This window comes from Pteropus medius, unplaced genomic scaffold, assembly GCF_902729225.1.
Source record: "Pteropus medius unplaced genomic scaffold, Ma_sr-lr_union100, whole genome shotgun sequence".
In the NCBI taxonomy this organism is placed as follows: domain Eukaryota; kingdom Metazoa; phylum Chordata; class Mammalia; order Chiroptera; family Pteropodidae; genus Pteropus; species Pteropus medius.
The window spans coordinates 13,371,080-13,385,323 of NW_024342471.1; the positions used below are offsets into that span (position 1 = coordinate 13,371,080).

The following is a 14,244-nucleotide window of genomic DNA, read 5'->3' on the forward strand; positions in this document are numbered from 1 at the left end:
AAATCTCCTGCCAGGCAAAAAGGAGTAAATATTATAAAGGAGTTTTAACTTGGATTATGAAATTATCCATCTGCTCCCAACCATCCTGAAAATTAACTGAACCATATACTAAATTCCAAGTCACAGCAGACACCACCCAAAGTGCTTTCTCTCTTCAAAACCTACTTCAACCATCCTGACCCCACGCAGATCTGACGGCTTCATTGCTTTATGTTGCTACATTCACATCAGCCTCTGCATTTGTATGGCTGGCCTTGGTCTACATTCTGCCTCTGCGCTCAGATTTTAGAAACTTAAATTCCTCTTAGATACATAGAAGTTATATAGTTTTTGGTTTGTATGTCCTCGAAAAGCTTAAATATGTTCTGTACAAAGAATTCAGAAAGAAACAAAATGTAAAACATTCCATTTGTGTACAAATGACAAATGCTGAATTCACCGAGAGTGCGCTTGGATCCTGACCGGACCTACAGCCAGAACTTTTGGCACTGCCCACTCCACACGGACTCTGTACCCGTGTCCTCTAATCTCCCTCTACGAGCACTGTGGTCTCCCCTGGTCTCATCTGCTCAGCATTTCCTGAGCACCTGCTGATGTGTTGGGCACTGGGTTAATTACTGAGAAAGACAAGGCCAGGAATGGTCCGCACTGTGCTCACAGCCCAGGGGAGCTAGGCAGTCCTCCTCCTGTCTGGACTCTGCGCACACCCCCGGCTCTCCCAGACCCCACCTCCACGGATTCCTGAGTGTGCACCCTCCTCTGCCACCCCACACGGCTGCTGTTCCAAACACCACTGCCCTCCCTGTATCACGCTTGCGATGCCCCTTCCCTTACACCCCAAGCATGCTAACACATCTTAATTTTTAATCCAAAAGGAATGGGAAGAAATTGCAAGACTAGCACTAAGGTTATCTTTCTCTCGTTAGGAGGTGAGAAAGTCGTTCACTTTGGCTGAAAGTAGCAAAGTTGTGTCCAGGGGCTGGAGTAAGCCGAAGGCAAACCGCTGGGTGGAGACAGAGCCAAGCCCTCAGAGCAGGAAGAAAGGGACGCACCTGGCCTTCTTGGACTTCGTCCTGGAGGCGGACTCAGCGCCGCCCCTCTTCTCCTTGGCCTCCTTGGTGCCCGAGGCCTCGCGGGGCTTCCGCGCCTTCTTTGCTCCGTCCTTCTGCTTGGGCTCCTTGGCCCTCCTGGGCTCCCTGGGTGGCTTTGGCTCCCTAGGTTCTCGCTTCCTCTTTGGCTTGGGTTCCCTGTCCTTGTTTCCCTTTGCTGCCCCCTCCTGCTCTCCTGGATCCTTTTTCTTCCGTTTCTTCTTCACTCCAGTGCCTCCTCCTCCACTGTCCTCCATCCCATTATGGGATGTCATTTTCCTAGGAAAAAGTGTCTCAGCTTCCTCTTCAGCAGCATACAGGTCCTTCTGGGGCAGACAGTGACTGGCAACATCATCAATTTTCTCTTCCTGATCGGTGCTGCGGTCAAACGGGGAAGGGGATTTGTAGTCAAAATTGACAGAGGCATCAGACATTGGGGAGTGATTCAAAACTTTTAAGTGCGACAACTGTAAAAAAGAGAGAAACAAGAATATTACTCTTCCCCTGCATGCTTCATACAAAGAGCATTATTAAGTTTGAATACATAGATTGGTTCAACATTTACTGAGTTCCTACTATGTGTTAGTTCCTGCTGGGCTAGGCCTTGGGAAAATGGTGGCAAATAGGACACATACTGTTTGCCTTGGCTCAGGTAGAGCTATATCAAGTTGCTGTTAGCATATTATGTAGGAAATCTGCATGTAATGACCTGAAGAATTTTCCATTTTATGTGCAGGAATCTGAAGTACCTTCTAAGCTCCATGTCTAAAACACGTAAAACAACTATCTCCCACAAAATACCTTTAGATGCCACTAGCTGACACAAACTTCTAAGCACAGTTCTGGCCTAGAATAGCATTTATCATGTTAGCTCACAAAAGTCCCGTTCAAATGTGTTCATGAATAAAAGTAATATCACTGGGGTGATAAGGATGCAGGGTCAAACAAACCCCGTATGTTTCTTTATTTCTCCAAATCTTTGCTCTCACATATCATCAAGCAGCATCAACATTCAGCTGATTTGATTTTCAACAAGAAAATCTGGACAATTCAAAACTATGCCTTTGATTTTTAACTAATAATAGTGTTCTTCTATATGATTAATTAACTTATTCACCAGACTCAGCACCAAACCACCTTTGGCTGCTTGCAAAAATCAGTTAACTCCTGGTATAGGAGGAAGCTTTATTGTGATTGAAGTCATTAGAAAGATTGTCACAGGTGCTAAAGGCAACCCAAACAGGGGAGCTCCCAAGCTGTTTTTGAGCACCTTTCAATAAAGATACAGCCTCCTAAAGTCACCACCCTTAAGGAAACAGCATAAGTCACACCTCATACTTTCAGGTCTGGTGTGAAAAAGTACATTTGTCATTTCATAACGAAGTTAAGGTTGGCAATAATCTGATAATAATGTGGATGCTAATTTCAGGGAACAGCACACTCTTCTGTAATAACCAAAATAAGTCACTTATTTTGGGTCGAGAACAAAGAAATAACTTAAGAAGAAACAGGCTTTCCGGGAAGATGGTTACAATCATCTTTGGGTGATGGCTTAGGAAGAGCACCATTTGTGAGTAGCCTGCTCTCCTAACAAGAGCCTGGCTTGTGCAAAAGGGCACAGACACTCGCCCAGGTGGTGTGGTCTGCCTCCAGTTTCTGGTTACCCAGGCTGTGCTCAGCCTTCCTGGCCCACCCTGAGAGTGAGGGAGAGGACCAATTCAGCTGCATATTTCCCCTTCTGTTTCTTCCAGTTCCCCTCCCTTGTATGATACTCTCAAACATAATACTGAGAATCCCAGGAGAAAAAGATGAAAGAAAAGAAATTTTTTTGGATCTTTCTTATAACTAAAGTCCAGCCTCAAAAAACAAGTCTAAATCCAGAGGAAGCTAGTCATTCAGGCAGGACTAACTACTTAAAAAAAGAGGAAAACAATTCAGTTTCACTGCCTCATTGCTGATTCAGTACTTGAGATGGCTTAGGAAAAGAAAGAGCTTAAGTAAACCTGAAAGGAATTTAAAATCGAATACAAGAAAATGCTTAAGATGGTAAATTTCATGTTATGTGTTTTTTACCACAATAAAGAGAAAATACAAGGCAACAAGAAACCCAAAAGTTATGTAACCACTTACAGCTCGGATCCTGTGAGTGCATAGCCGTCCCTGGTGTATTACTGTCCCTGGTGTATTACTAAATTCTGTGTCAGGGACTCTTGGCCCTCAGGGAAGAAGATCTGCTTAGCATATAAGGGTGAACACAATAAAAAAGCAAGAGATGCAGGTGTGTTTGTTAAAGAGGCTTTCAAAGACAACACATTAAAGACTTAATTCCAACGAGGTGAAATGTAGGTGAAGTGGGACCCTCTCTTCAACTCATTCCTCACGTCAAGGTCTCTCTTGTGTCTGAAGGAGAGGGGCTCACCAAAGAAGCTAAGGCAGGTGGAGGTAACTGGATATCCAATCATTAGGCAATAACAATAGCAGCAGCTAATATTTATTGGACACATATCATAGAAATATACTCAGAATTATTCGAAGCATGTTTCATAGTTTCTCCAATCTTTACAACAATCCTGCAAGATTAGTGTAAAGACAGATGCCTATTTTGTATAAAGAGAAATGGAAGATTACTGATGTTAAGTAACACACCCAAGGCCAAACAGCCAGTGAGTGAGGCCTGGGCCTGAACCCTCTGGCCAAAAGCTAATGCTCTTTTCATTGAACATTTTATGACGAACCAGGGAACCATAACGATTAGGCCACTAAAAGACCAGCATAAATAGACCTGGTAGAAATGCTGAATGTGATGGCACATACAGCCATTGTGGGAAAAGGTCAGGTAGTTCTTTCTAAAACTAAACATATAAGCTACCTTATGTCCCAGCAATCCCACTCCCAGGAGTCAGTCGTGTGGTCTACCCCCTCGTCGTACAGATAGGGTCATCGGTTCAGAGAGATGAAGCAACTTGTCAGTTAGATTCCTAGGGAGTGGCAGAGCTGGGACATCCTAGAGGCAGAAGGGAAACACAAGAAATGTGGCAAAATTAATCAATGTTGAAAAGGGAGAAGTATCCCCAAGGGCAGATATTAGCTAGTAAAAAATGTTAAATTATAATCTTGAATGTCAATAATCCAGGAGAAATGTTTTTTAAGGCACCTCACTGGGAGCTTGGAAAAGAAAGCTGCTGAGGATTAAAAACTCTAAGACAAAAAATATTTCTTCCATATATCTCAAAGTCAGTGGTAGAAGAAGCAAAGAGCCTAGATAAAGTCTGTTTAAATTTCTACCAAGGACATTAAATCACCACTTTGAAAATGGCCCTAAAAGGAATAGATTGGAGATGATGGCCCAACAAGATTTTCCTTTACGTTGACAATTTAAATAGAGATGATTATCTAGGAATACAAGGATGAAACAGAGAGGCTGATTGATAAACATACAACAATGTTTAGATCATAAACTGTACTGTTAGTAAGAAAACCCGTTTCTTCGATTCAAAATTTTCCACCTACAATATTCCTGAAAAAGACTCTTAAAGATTGGAATCTAGAGAAACTGGATTCAGGTCAGTTGTAAAGGATTTAAGAACAAATGGAAAGATTATGTCCTAGGGTCAATGGTTTTCAAACAGAGGTCCAAGGACAAACCTGGGTCATTTCCCTAAGAATCACTCATTTACTTGAAAGTCAAAATAGACTCTAATTAAGAAAATCTACTCTAATTAAGAAATGCTAAAACATGGATAGACCCTGAAAACATTATGCTAAGTGAAGGAAGCCAGGCACAAAAGACCACATACTGTATAATTCTATTTATATGAACCGTCCAGAATAATCAAATCCGAAGAGACGAGAAGGAGAATAGTGGTTGTCAGGGGCTGAGGGAGGAAGAAAAGGAGCGTGTCTGCTAACGGGAGTCAGGTTTCTTTTGGGGGTGATGAAAATGTCCTGCACTCAGACAGTGGAGGTCTTTACACAATCTTGTGAATATACTAAAACTACTGAATTGCTCACTTTAAAAGTGTGGATTTTATGGTCTGTGAATTATGTCTCAACTTTTAAAAATCCAATATAAGGATATACTAAAAATGGTCCTCTCCTATGTTGCTGGCAGAAGAGTCAACTACGAAAAGCCTTTTTGCAGAGGCGTGTAGCAGTAATACTGAGATTTTAACTGTCAATATGCTTTTTAGATGGAACAATTTCTCTTTCAGAATATAAATTAAGAAAACATTTAGGTACTCCAAAGGTTTATGCATAAACATATCCAATACAGGATTTTTAATAGAAAAAAATACTATAAACCTATTTAGGAAAATGCTTAAATAGCATATCCATCCTACAGAATAATACAATGCAGCCATTATTATACAAAGTTTTAGCTGACATTAAAAAAAAATGTCTACAACATGTTGGAAAGTAAAAAGAGAAAACCTATGATGTAATTCCATTTTTTAAAAATGTTTATCAATACTAGTTTTTTAAAATAAATTCAGGACACATTCCAGATAGTAATCGTCATTATGTCTGAGTGAAAGGACTGTAAGTAAATGTCACTTTTTTTGTAACTTTCTGAAAGTTATCATTTACTTGTTTTCACCTGTGTCCCATGACTAGACCGTAAGCTTCATGAGGCAGTGACTTCGTGGTATTCCCCAATGTCTCTGTGGGTTATGGTAAAACTCAGTCATCTGGTTGTTGTATGAAATGAGTATATTCTATTTGAAAAAGAAAAAAGTCTATAAAATTGTACATGCAAACAAAAATGACAAATATTTGTGCATAGAAAATGGAACGGAAGAAAATGAACAAAACATTAATAGTAATCATTTGAGGCTGTGCAGATTTGGTGGCTGGATTTTTTTAAAAGAGACATCAACATTTTTAATGATGGAAACATACTACTTTCATGTATTTGTAATAAATTTCACATGTATGTCATAGAAAAAAATTCTAAGATTATAACAAGCAGCAAAAACGGTTTTGCCAGAAAATTCATGTTCCTCCAAATCATCACGATTCGCAATCAAGGCAGAATATGTGAGGCACCAGCAGTGCAATCCCATTTGACTGAGCGAAGGACAAAGAGTATACTTTGCACTTGGGCTGGAAAGGCCCACCCCCACCCACACACTCCTCATCTAAGTGCCTCCTGGCACCTTCAGCCAAAGAGTAAGTGGGCCCAGCCAACTCCTACCATGGATCTGCTTGTCTTCTACCTCCTCCCGCAGGGATATGAAAACAGTAAACGTTTGGCCTTACTTGAAATCAAGGTATTAGCTAAACACAAAAATGAGAAGAAAAGTTAATCCAAATTTGAGACCCTCAGTCTTTTTTTTTAAATGAAAATACAAAATAAGAACTTAATTGCTACTATTAAGAAGTCAGTTTGTGGACAATATTTCAGGTGGCGAAAGTTATTTTCCAACTAAATATAGGACTGTCTTATTTTTTCACCTTCGCTTCCTTCTGAAAGAATGTTTCTTATAGTCACCTGACTGAGGAACAGACTGAAGGCAGAAAACCCCACATACCCTTGCCTTGATCACGCTACAGCTGGACGGAGGCAGGTTCAACTGGCAAAGAGACTTGTGCTGAGTGGGAGAAGGGCAGAAACAATGAATATCGTACAACTCTCTGGGTGTCCCCCTCCCTGGTTTTTCCTTTCTCTGCATTTAGTATATCTAATCCTTCTTCACCAAGGAGTCCCATGCTTTGGGTTTTGGGTGATAAAGCAGGTATTTTGATCCTGATGTGGATCCTTACTGAGTTATAGCAGGTTAGAACCAGGGGAAGGAGAAGTTCAGTTTCAAGTCCCTAAAGTCAAGTCAAGTAGAGGTGTCCAGTAGGTTCTTGGATATACTTTCTAAGAGAAGTTTCTCCAAGAATGAATTAAACTGCCCAGGAAGAACGGATAAAGAGAGAAGAGAAAACGGGACCAAAACCTGAGGAACACTAATCATTTAAGGGTCCCTAAGACAAAGAAGAACCTAGAGAGAGTGAGAAGGAGCAGTCACGCCAGTGATACAGGTGGGAAAAAATTTAAGAAAGTGTGGTGTCACAGAAGCCTGAGCATTTTCAGACAGAATGATCACAGGTGTCAAGGCCACTGAGAAGCAGGCAAGTTAGGGACTGAAGAGTAATCCGCAGATTTGGCAATGTAATTTTTGAAAAACCCATCCACTCCAAAGTCCTTGAATCTGTTGTTTCTAGTGTCCACCTCTATTCTCTCATTGAAAATGGGGTTGTGGGGTAAGGGTGGGTTGGGGGTAGAGTACTGGTTGTATTTTTCTCCTAAGATAAGTCTTAGAAATTTGACTTCTAAATCTGTAAGCAAAGTTTTGTTAATTCTAGGCAGTAACAAAAACTCGAGGAAGGCAGATTATATAATTTAGATGCAGACACGGAAGAGTTAGGAGGACAGAGGAAAAATAATATTTAATAAGTGCCTGTGTTGTTTTTAGAAACTATGAGTTTTATTTCCAAACAACTATGGCTTTGGACAAACCCAAACTTCAAAGTGATTTAATTTCTTAACCTGCCTAAGTGGAATAATGTTTGTTCCACCAACCAAGGCCAGGAGAGACCGCGTCCACAATTTTTTGTGACATCTTCTAGGACAAGTAGATATTCAACACTCATAGTACTTATATACTAGATAATACTATTTTCCTACCTCTTCATTCCTGGCCCACCTGTAATTTTACTGTATTCTTGAGACACCAGAGCCCCTGAGCCCAGAACTTATGCCAGCCCTAGCCCATGCCACTGCCACATATAAAGGCCCATCAAGACCCTGGCCTGGAGTTAGAAATACTATATACATGGATATGGAATGGTTTTCTTTATGGATCTCAACCTTTCAGTCACAACTACTCTAAGTACTCAAAATTGTTTTGATATTTTTAAAGACAAAATAGATGTCAGTAATAATAATAATAATAATAGATGATTTTATTAAGGACTAAGTATTAGGCAGTGTACTGAGTTTTTTAAATGAATTATATCATCAAAACAACTATAAGAGAAGGTAGGTATATTATGTTTCCAATTAAGACTCCATGTTATAGAGTAGAAGCTCAGAGATGTTAAATAACTCATCCAAAGTCACACAGCTAGTAAGCAATAGAGCTAAGATGTTAACTCAGGTTTGACTCCTGGTTCAAGAGCCTCTGCTCTTGACCACTTCATGATACTACCTTGTGTTTCTAGATATATCAAACGTAGATATAAGAATTAGCAAGACTCTCTAATCACCTCTACTTTATTTACAATCACCTCTACTGTATTTCCATCATCCATTCCCCAAAACCGTTGTCTCTCTCTGACCATTCCCCAGACAACTTTCAATCATTAACTATTCCTCTTCTATCCGTTTGTTACCCAGATCAGAATGAGAGAATTTACAAAGCATAAACAATTTAGCAGAACATATCAGATTAAATAAGTAATTTCTAAGACTTTTCAACTTCACCCAGAAGAGTCCCAAGGATTAATGAAAACTGAACGTGAACTTGGCAACTACCAGACAACCTTCAACCACCACCCTAAGAACCTATTTTGTTAGCAGTGGACACTATATTTCATTTATCTTTATGAAATGAGAACTTTTGATCCTTGATCACTAAGTATTACATAATTTCCAAAAACTTGCAAAATATATTCAAAACCATACTATTAGTAAAGGAATGGGCTGAGGTGCCAGTGAGTTAATGAGAAAACTATAAATCATATTAAAATGGGAAACAAGGTCCCTGTTGCACTTCCGCTTTTTTCATAGAACTCCCAATACTAGATTTGGGCTAGTTTTCCCAAGGGTGAATCAAAGGTAAAAGAAGACAATTCTCCACAGTCACATTGACGCTTGTATGTGAGCTAAACATGTCGCAGATCCTAGGTCTTTCATTGTCACTTTGATGCTGCTCCAAAGGCCTAGTCATCAGAGCTTCCCAGACTCCGCTGGTCAGGACGGAGGAGGCAGTGCTATTCGGTCTTTCTCTAATTACTGCAAGTCTAGGTTGACCTCCTGCTCATAGCTCCAAGTTCTAATTCTATTTACATGACCTACTTCCATTGCATTCATGCTAATTAACTGTTCTTGACACTGGAACTGTGCACCTGAAACTCTCTTACCCCTTACGATGGCAAGTGCCTGAAGATCATAGCACCTATCATACATCACACAAAAGTTATCATATTTTGTACTTCTCTCACTACCAAGCAAGGAGCTAAGATGAACAAAAATTAATATTTCCATGTCATAGGTTTGTCATCGCTAACATCTGATGTGTCCCGTTACAAAGAAGCATGTTCAGCTGCTCTATTCATCGGTAGTGCTACATGGGTTTCCGATGATTACAGTTCACATTTTATTTCTCTAGTTAATTGTTTTCTGCCTAATACTGCTTGGTCATCTTAGAGATTAAAATATATATATTTCTTAGAAGCAGTTTATTTTTTAATATAGATAAAAGACTATAGCACCTCCCCACCCCAGCCTGCTGGTGATTCATTTTGAAAAGTTTTGTTAAAGTCTATTTTTCTTGCAACATTTCTTTAGACAATACAAAGACAACTCTGAATTCTTTGTTCTTGGCACACTTACTCCTATTGTGCTCTTTCTGGTGGATAAGACGCATGATTATTTATTGCTGAGTTTTGATTAACTTGCAAAATCTGTCATCTTAGTTTAATTTACCTTGGTAAAATTCTGGACGAGGAAAGAATGAATTTTCAAGATCAGAATGCATTTACATGTCATTTTCTCCAAAGAAAAGAAAAAATGAATTAATAGGAATGAGGGTTTTTTAAGAGTGGACATTTTGTATGCTGCTATTTTTAACACCTAAGATCGTGGTAAGATGGTTAATCTTAGAATCATGGTAAGTTTGACAGTTAATTTTATTGTTATACTAAAAGGTTTCCTTGCCACTGACAAACGAAATGCCAAGTATTTGCTGAATTACCTTATTTAATCTTTGTCAATGCCTTACTGGCATGTATGACTGCTCCCATTTAAGTGATAAAAAATAAGGCTAAACTTGTCCAAAGTTACAAAGCTAAGTGGCAGAGTTAAGAGTTTTAATCCAATTCTTCTGCAAATCAAAGCCCAAGTTCATTCCAGAACATGGGCTCTTCTCTGTCAGACACTGAACTCTTCACCCACATGCTCAGCCCTGAAGCCTGGGGCCTGCTTTAGCATGACCGCAATTATCTGCTTACATGCGCTGGAACTTCTTGTGGTCCAGTCATCAGCATGGTCTATCGCCAGCACTATAAGAGGAGCAAGATCAACTCCTGAAAATGTCTCCACTTAACTTGTTCCTCTACCAAAGCAAATATTAACTTTTAAGTAAAAATCCTGCTCTGTTCATCAATATATCGTGAGGGGTAAAATGAAAACCCCTCACACTGAGGCTACATAATAGCTAGCTGACATACCAGTAAAATCTCAGAAGGAACTTGAATGCATTTTGGGTTACTTTTGGTAAAGAATGTTTTTATTGAAATAAATGCTTACTTTGAAGAATATCTTAAAAATAAATATGCAGATTGTTTTAAGAAACATAAACCTGCTCCATTATCGTAAATGACAATAGTTTTGAGAGTTTGGGGTTCTCTTTAGTAATGTGTTCTTCTTAACAGCAGCATAATATTCCACTGGGTGGAAGTGCTGATTTAAATTGTCCCCTTTTTGATGGGATATATTGATTTTTTTCTATTTTTGCTATTATAAATAAAGCAGTAACGAAAGTTCTTTACATGCAGTTTTGCACATCTTTCTAGGTATATCCACAGGATAAATTCCTGACAGATGGAACTGCATTCTCCACAGTGTTTGTCTACCAGCTAATGACTCTACAGAGCCAGGACAGGAATAAATCAGTGTGTAGAAAGTACGCAATCACTGCTCTTTCTGTTAAGAACTGGCAGCAGATAAGTCAATTAATTTCCCCAAACAGGTTGTTTTGTTTGGGTTTCAAAAGAACACATCCATTTGGGACAGACCAGAGAGTAGTCTTTGTAGCTAAATCTGTAAGTTGCCCTTTATCTGACTGGTCAGTGCTCCCTAGGAGCATTCTGGAGAAGTGGCTGGTCCCACCTAACCTATTTACAGAGGGGCCCAGTGAAAGGCAAGGATTCAGATCTCCTTGGTTACCAGGTTATCATTCAATTCTGTAAAAGGAAAACCAGCCCATCGGAGATAGCTTATTTCCAAGAGAAAGAGGCGGGTCTCATCTCACCTCCCTGAGCCACGCTGATTGGGGTCTCTGGGTTCCTTTGAATATGTAACCACCTGGACCACAGAAGTACCAACGAAGAAAAAAGATCTTGGCAGAATGGGCCACACAAGCCAAAAGATTTTTACCAACTCTCCTCTCCTTCAAGAAACCAAATGCCAAACATGCTTCCAATGAGTTCACTATTTTCTCTAGGAAGAAACTTCTGAAGTTCATATAAACAAGAATTTTATAAATGAGAATGCTTTTCATTTAACCAAATATCCAAAATGCTAAATATATAAACTATAAAAAGCTGATCATACCTCTCTTCATAAAAACTTAGAAAGCTGTTCCAGGGGAGGAAAAATTTCTCCTCTGTCCAGCTCATGTTTAGTAATAGTCTGACTTACAGTTTTAATTACATTATTCCCATATGTAATTTCTACATGGGGCTAATGGGCTATCGTGAGCATAAGTAAAAATCCATACGTTAAAGTCATTTAGAACAGAGCTCTCAGTTACCACTTGAAGAATGGAAAACAGAGGCAGCACAGTAATTAGCAGAGGCTAAGAGATGAGCAAAAACTGCCAGCGTCTCCTCTTGTTAAAAAAGCACCAGTATATGCTGGGTGCATTCACTTAAAAGATAGGTGATCACTTACCTGCTTCTCTTTCTTCTGTATTTTCATTATCATTTATTGAAGGAGGATATTTATTTCTGTAAAGCAGGAAAAAAAAAAAAGGCAAAGATTATGGTAACATCCAAAATAAAATATTTTACATTATCTTGGCATTAACTGTGACACATGAAGAAAACACAATACAGGATGACTTCTACAGAACATTTAAAAACAGTAGTGTTCTAATCCACGGACCTGCTGGAGCCCTAAATATATATAGCCTGGACCCTACCTAACCCTATCCCAAACCCTAATTCATTGCTCCAGATGGGGTAGAATCAAAAAGATACTGTCTTTGTAGATAAGTTATAAAAGATGCTGGCATATAAATTACAAAGCCAACTACAAGAGGAACCAAAAATAATAGATGTGACTATATTAAGAGAAGTGGAGGAAAGGGGGTAGAAATAAGCTAAGCCCTCATTTCTTTTGGAAGAAAACCAATAAATAATATCTGTAATTGATAAATCAAGAAAAAGAAACATACACAAAAAAGAGAGCTAAAGGAGTTAAAAGTAGTTCTCTTGAAAAAGAGAGAGGAGTTGGTGTGAGGTAGGACAGGTCACTCTTATATTTCATCATATGCTCTCCTATATTGTGTAATGTTTTCAACCATGTGCATATATTACTTGACATAACAAATTCATTCTCATATTTCATGACTTTTTAAATCGTTGATTTTATGGTACCCGGGACTTAAGCCCATTTCCAACCCAACCACAATGCCCTTGATGACACTGAACTTTTCTTCATAAATGACTGTGGAGCACCATAGCGATAAAAGCCCAACAACTGGCTTTAGAGGTCTCAGAAGAGCACTGGGGAACCTGGGGAACAGAAGGAACGCTGGTCCAAGAAACCTGGAACTGGGGGCCATGTGAATCACCAACTAGTTAGAACAATTATTCACCTCAGGAAAACTCTAAATTCCAGAGAAATAATAAGTGCTCTGAATCAGGGCAGTTAAAATAATTTTACCTCCCGTCTTCATTAGAGTAGAGTCAGTTCTAGATGAATTATGTTAGTATAAGTCTATCTCCTTTATCTCTCAACTTTAAATGATCAGACCCCAGAGAATCAACATTCTCAGCCATTCCAAACTGTCACAAATTCTGAAAAGTTTGGAAAATAAATCCAGCTAATAAAAAGGAATATTACAATGTACTAAGGGATATTATTAAGTACTCAAATATTATTAAGTACTAAGGGATATTATTAAGTACTCAAATAAAATTCTCCCCAAGAAAATGAAATAATTTAAAAAATACAGAAAAATTCCACCGGTGCCAATAAAAATTACTTTTTAATATATAAAGAACATGCATAATGCAGTAGAGACATCGAAAAATACACTTTCCAATTAAATATCACAAACGATTCCCAATTAAGTATCACAAAATAAGCAAGGCCACAACACTACCAGGAATGTAAGAAAAACAAGGCCAACTTATCACTGCTAATAGCACTTTTAATTGTTTTGAGCTTTCTGAAGAGCACTCAGGAAATGTGCCACTAGATCTGTAAACTGTTACAGTCTTTTTATCTGCCAATTCTACTTTAAAGAATATATCTCACAGAAACGAGCCAGGAGGAAATAAACCTGGGCCTTAGAGGAAGCTCAGGGATGAGGGAGGGTGAAGATGAAGTGTGAAAATGCCTATTACTGCAGAGCATGGCCACTGGAGCCAGCCATGGAGCTCACACAGGCCCACCACTCCTTGGGCCTGTGTCATCACAGGGCCCAAGAAAATCAGAGAAGGCGGCTGAACACAGGCTGGGAAGGCTGTGGAAGAGGTGGGGCTGACTCAAGTATGGCTTGAATTTGATTACTTTGCAGAGAGCTCTGTCTGGAGGAAGAGAGATATGTGAAACCAAATCCTTCCCTTGCAATTGGTTCTCATGCAAGATATGCCACCTGTACTTTCTGCAATACTCATGCTGCACAGGTAACCTCATCCCATTCTCTGAGGTGGGGGAGGGGGGACGGTGTGTATTCTGAGTCAGTGGGAGTGATGCTGCTATAAGAATAAACTGTTCTAGTTCACTAAAAGCAATCTCTGGCAAACCTCATGTTATTGTGAAATCATTTACAGCACTCCGATGAATTGTCACACACCAGTATGCTGCCACCCCACAGGATAACGGATGTCATCAAAGAGGTGTTCTATAAGCAATCACTGACTTCTATTTCTCCAAATAGTACCAAATAATCTACAAAGCACTCTCTCTTACATTACCTCTACTTTTTTTTTAGCC

At 39.3% G+C, this 14,244-nt stretch overlaps 1 protein-coding gene across 1 annotated transcript in view; it reads right to left on the reverse strand.

Moving 5' to 3' along the window:
• The window catches only part of CHD6 (chromodomain helicase DNA binding protein 6), a 143,446-nt gene that overhangs the window by 115,168 nt on the left and 14,034 nt on the right, over positions 1–14,244 (reverse strand). Inside the window, exons 3-5 of the mRNA XM_039863719.1 lie at positions 11,971–12,026; positions 6,620–6,679; positions 1,053–1,555 (exon numbers count right to left, since the gene is read on the reverse strand). Of these exons, the coding sequence (XP_039719653.1) occupies positions 1,053–1,555; positions 6,620–6,679; positions 11,971–12,003 (596 nt within the window). The 5' untranslated portion in view covers positions 12,004–12,026. The remainder of the gene's footprint in view (positions 1–1,052; positions 1,556–6,619; positions 6,680–11,970; positions 12,027–14,244) is intronic.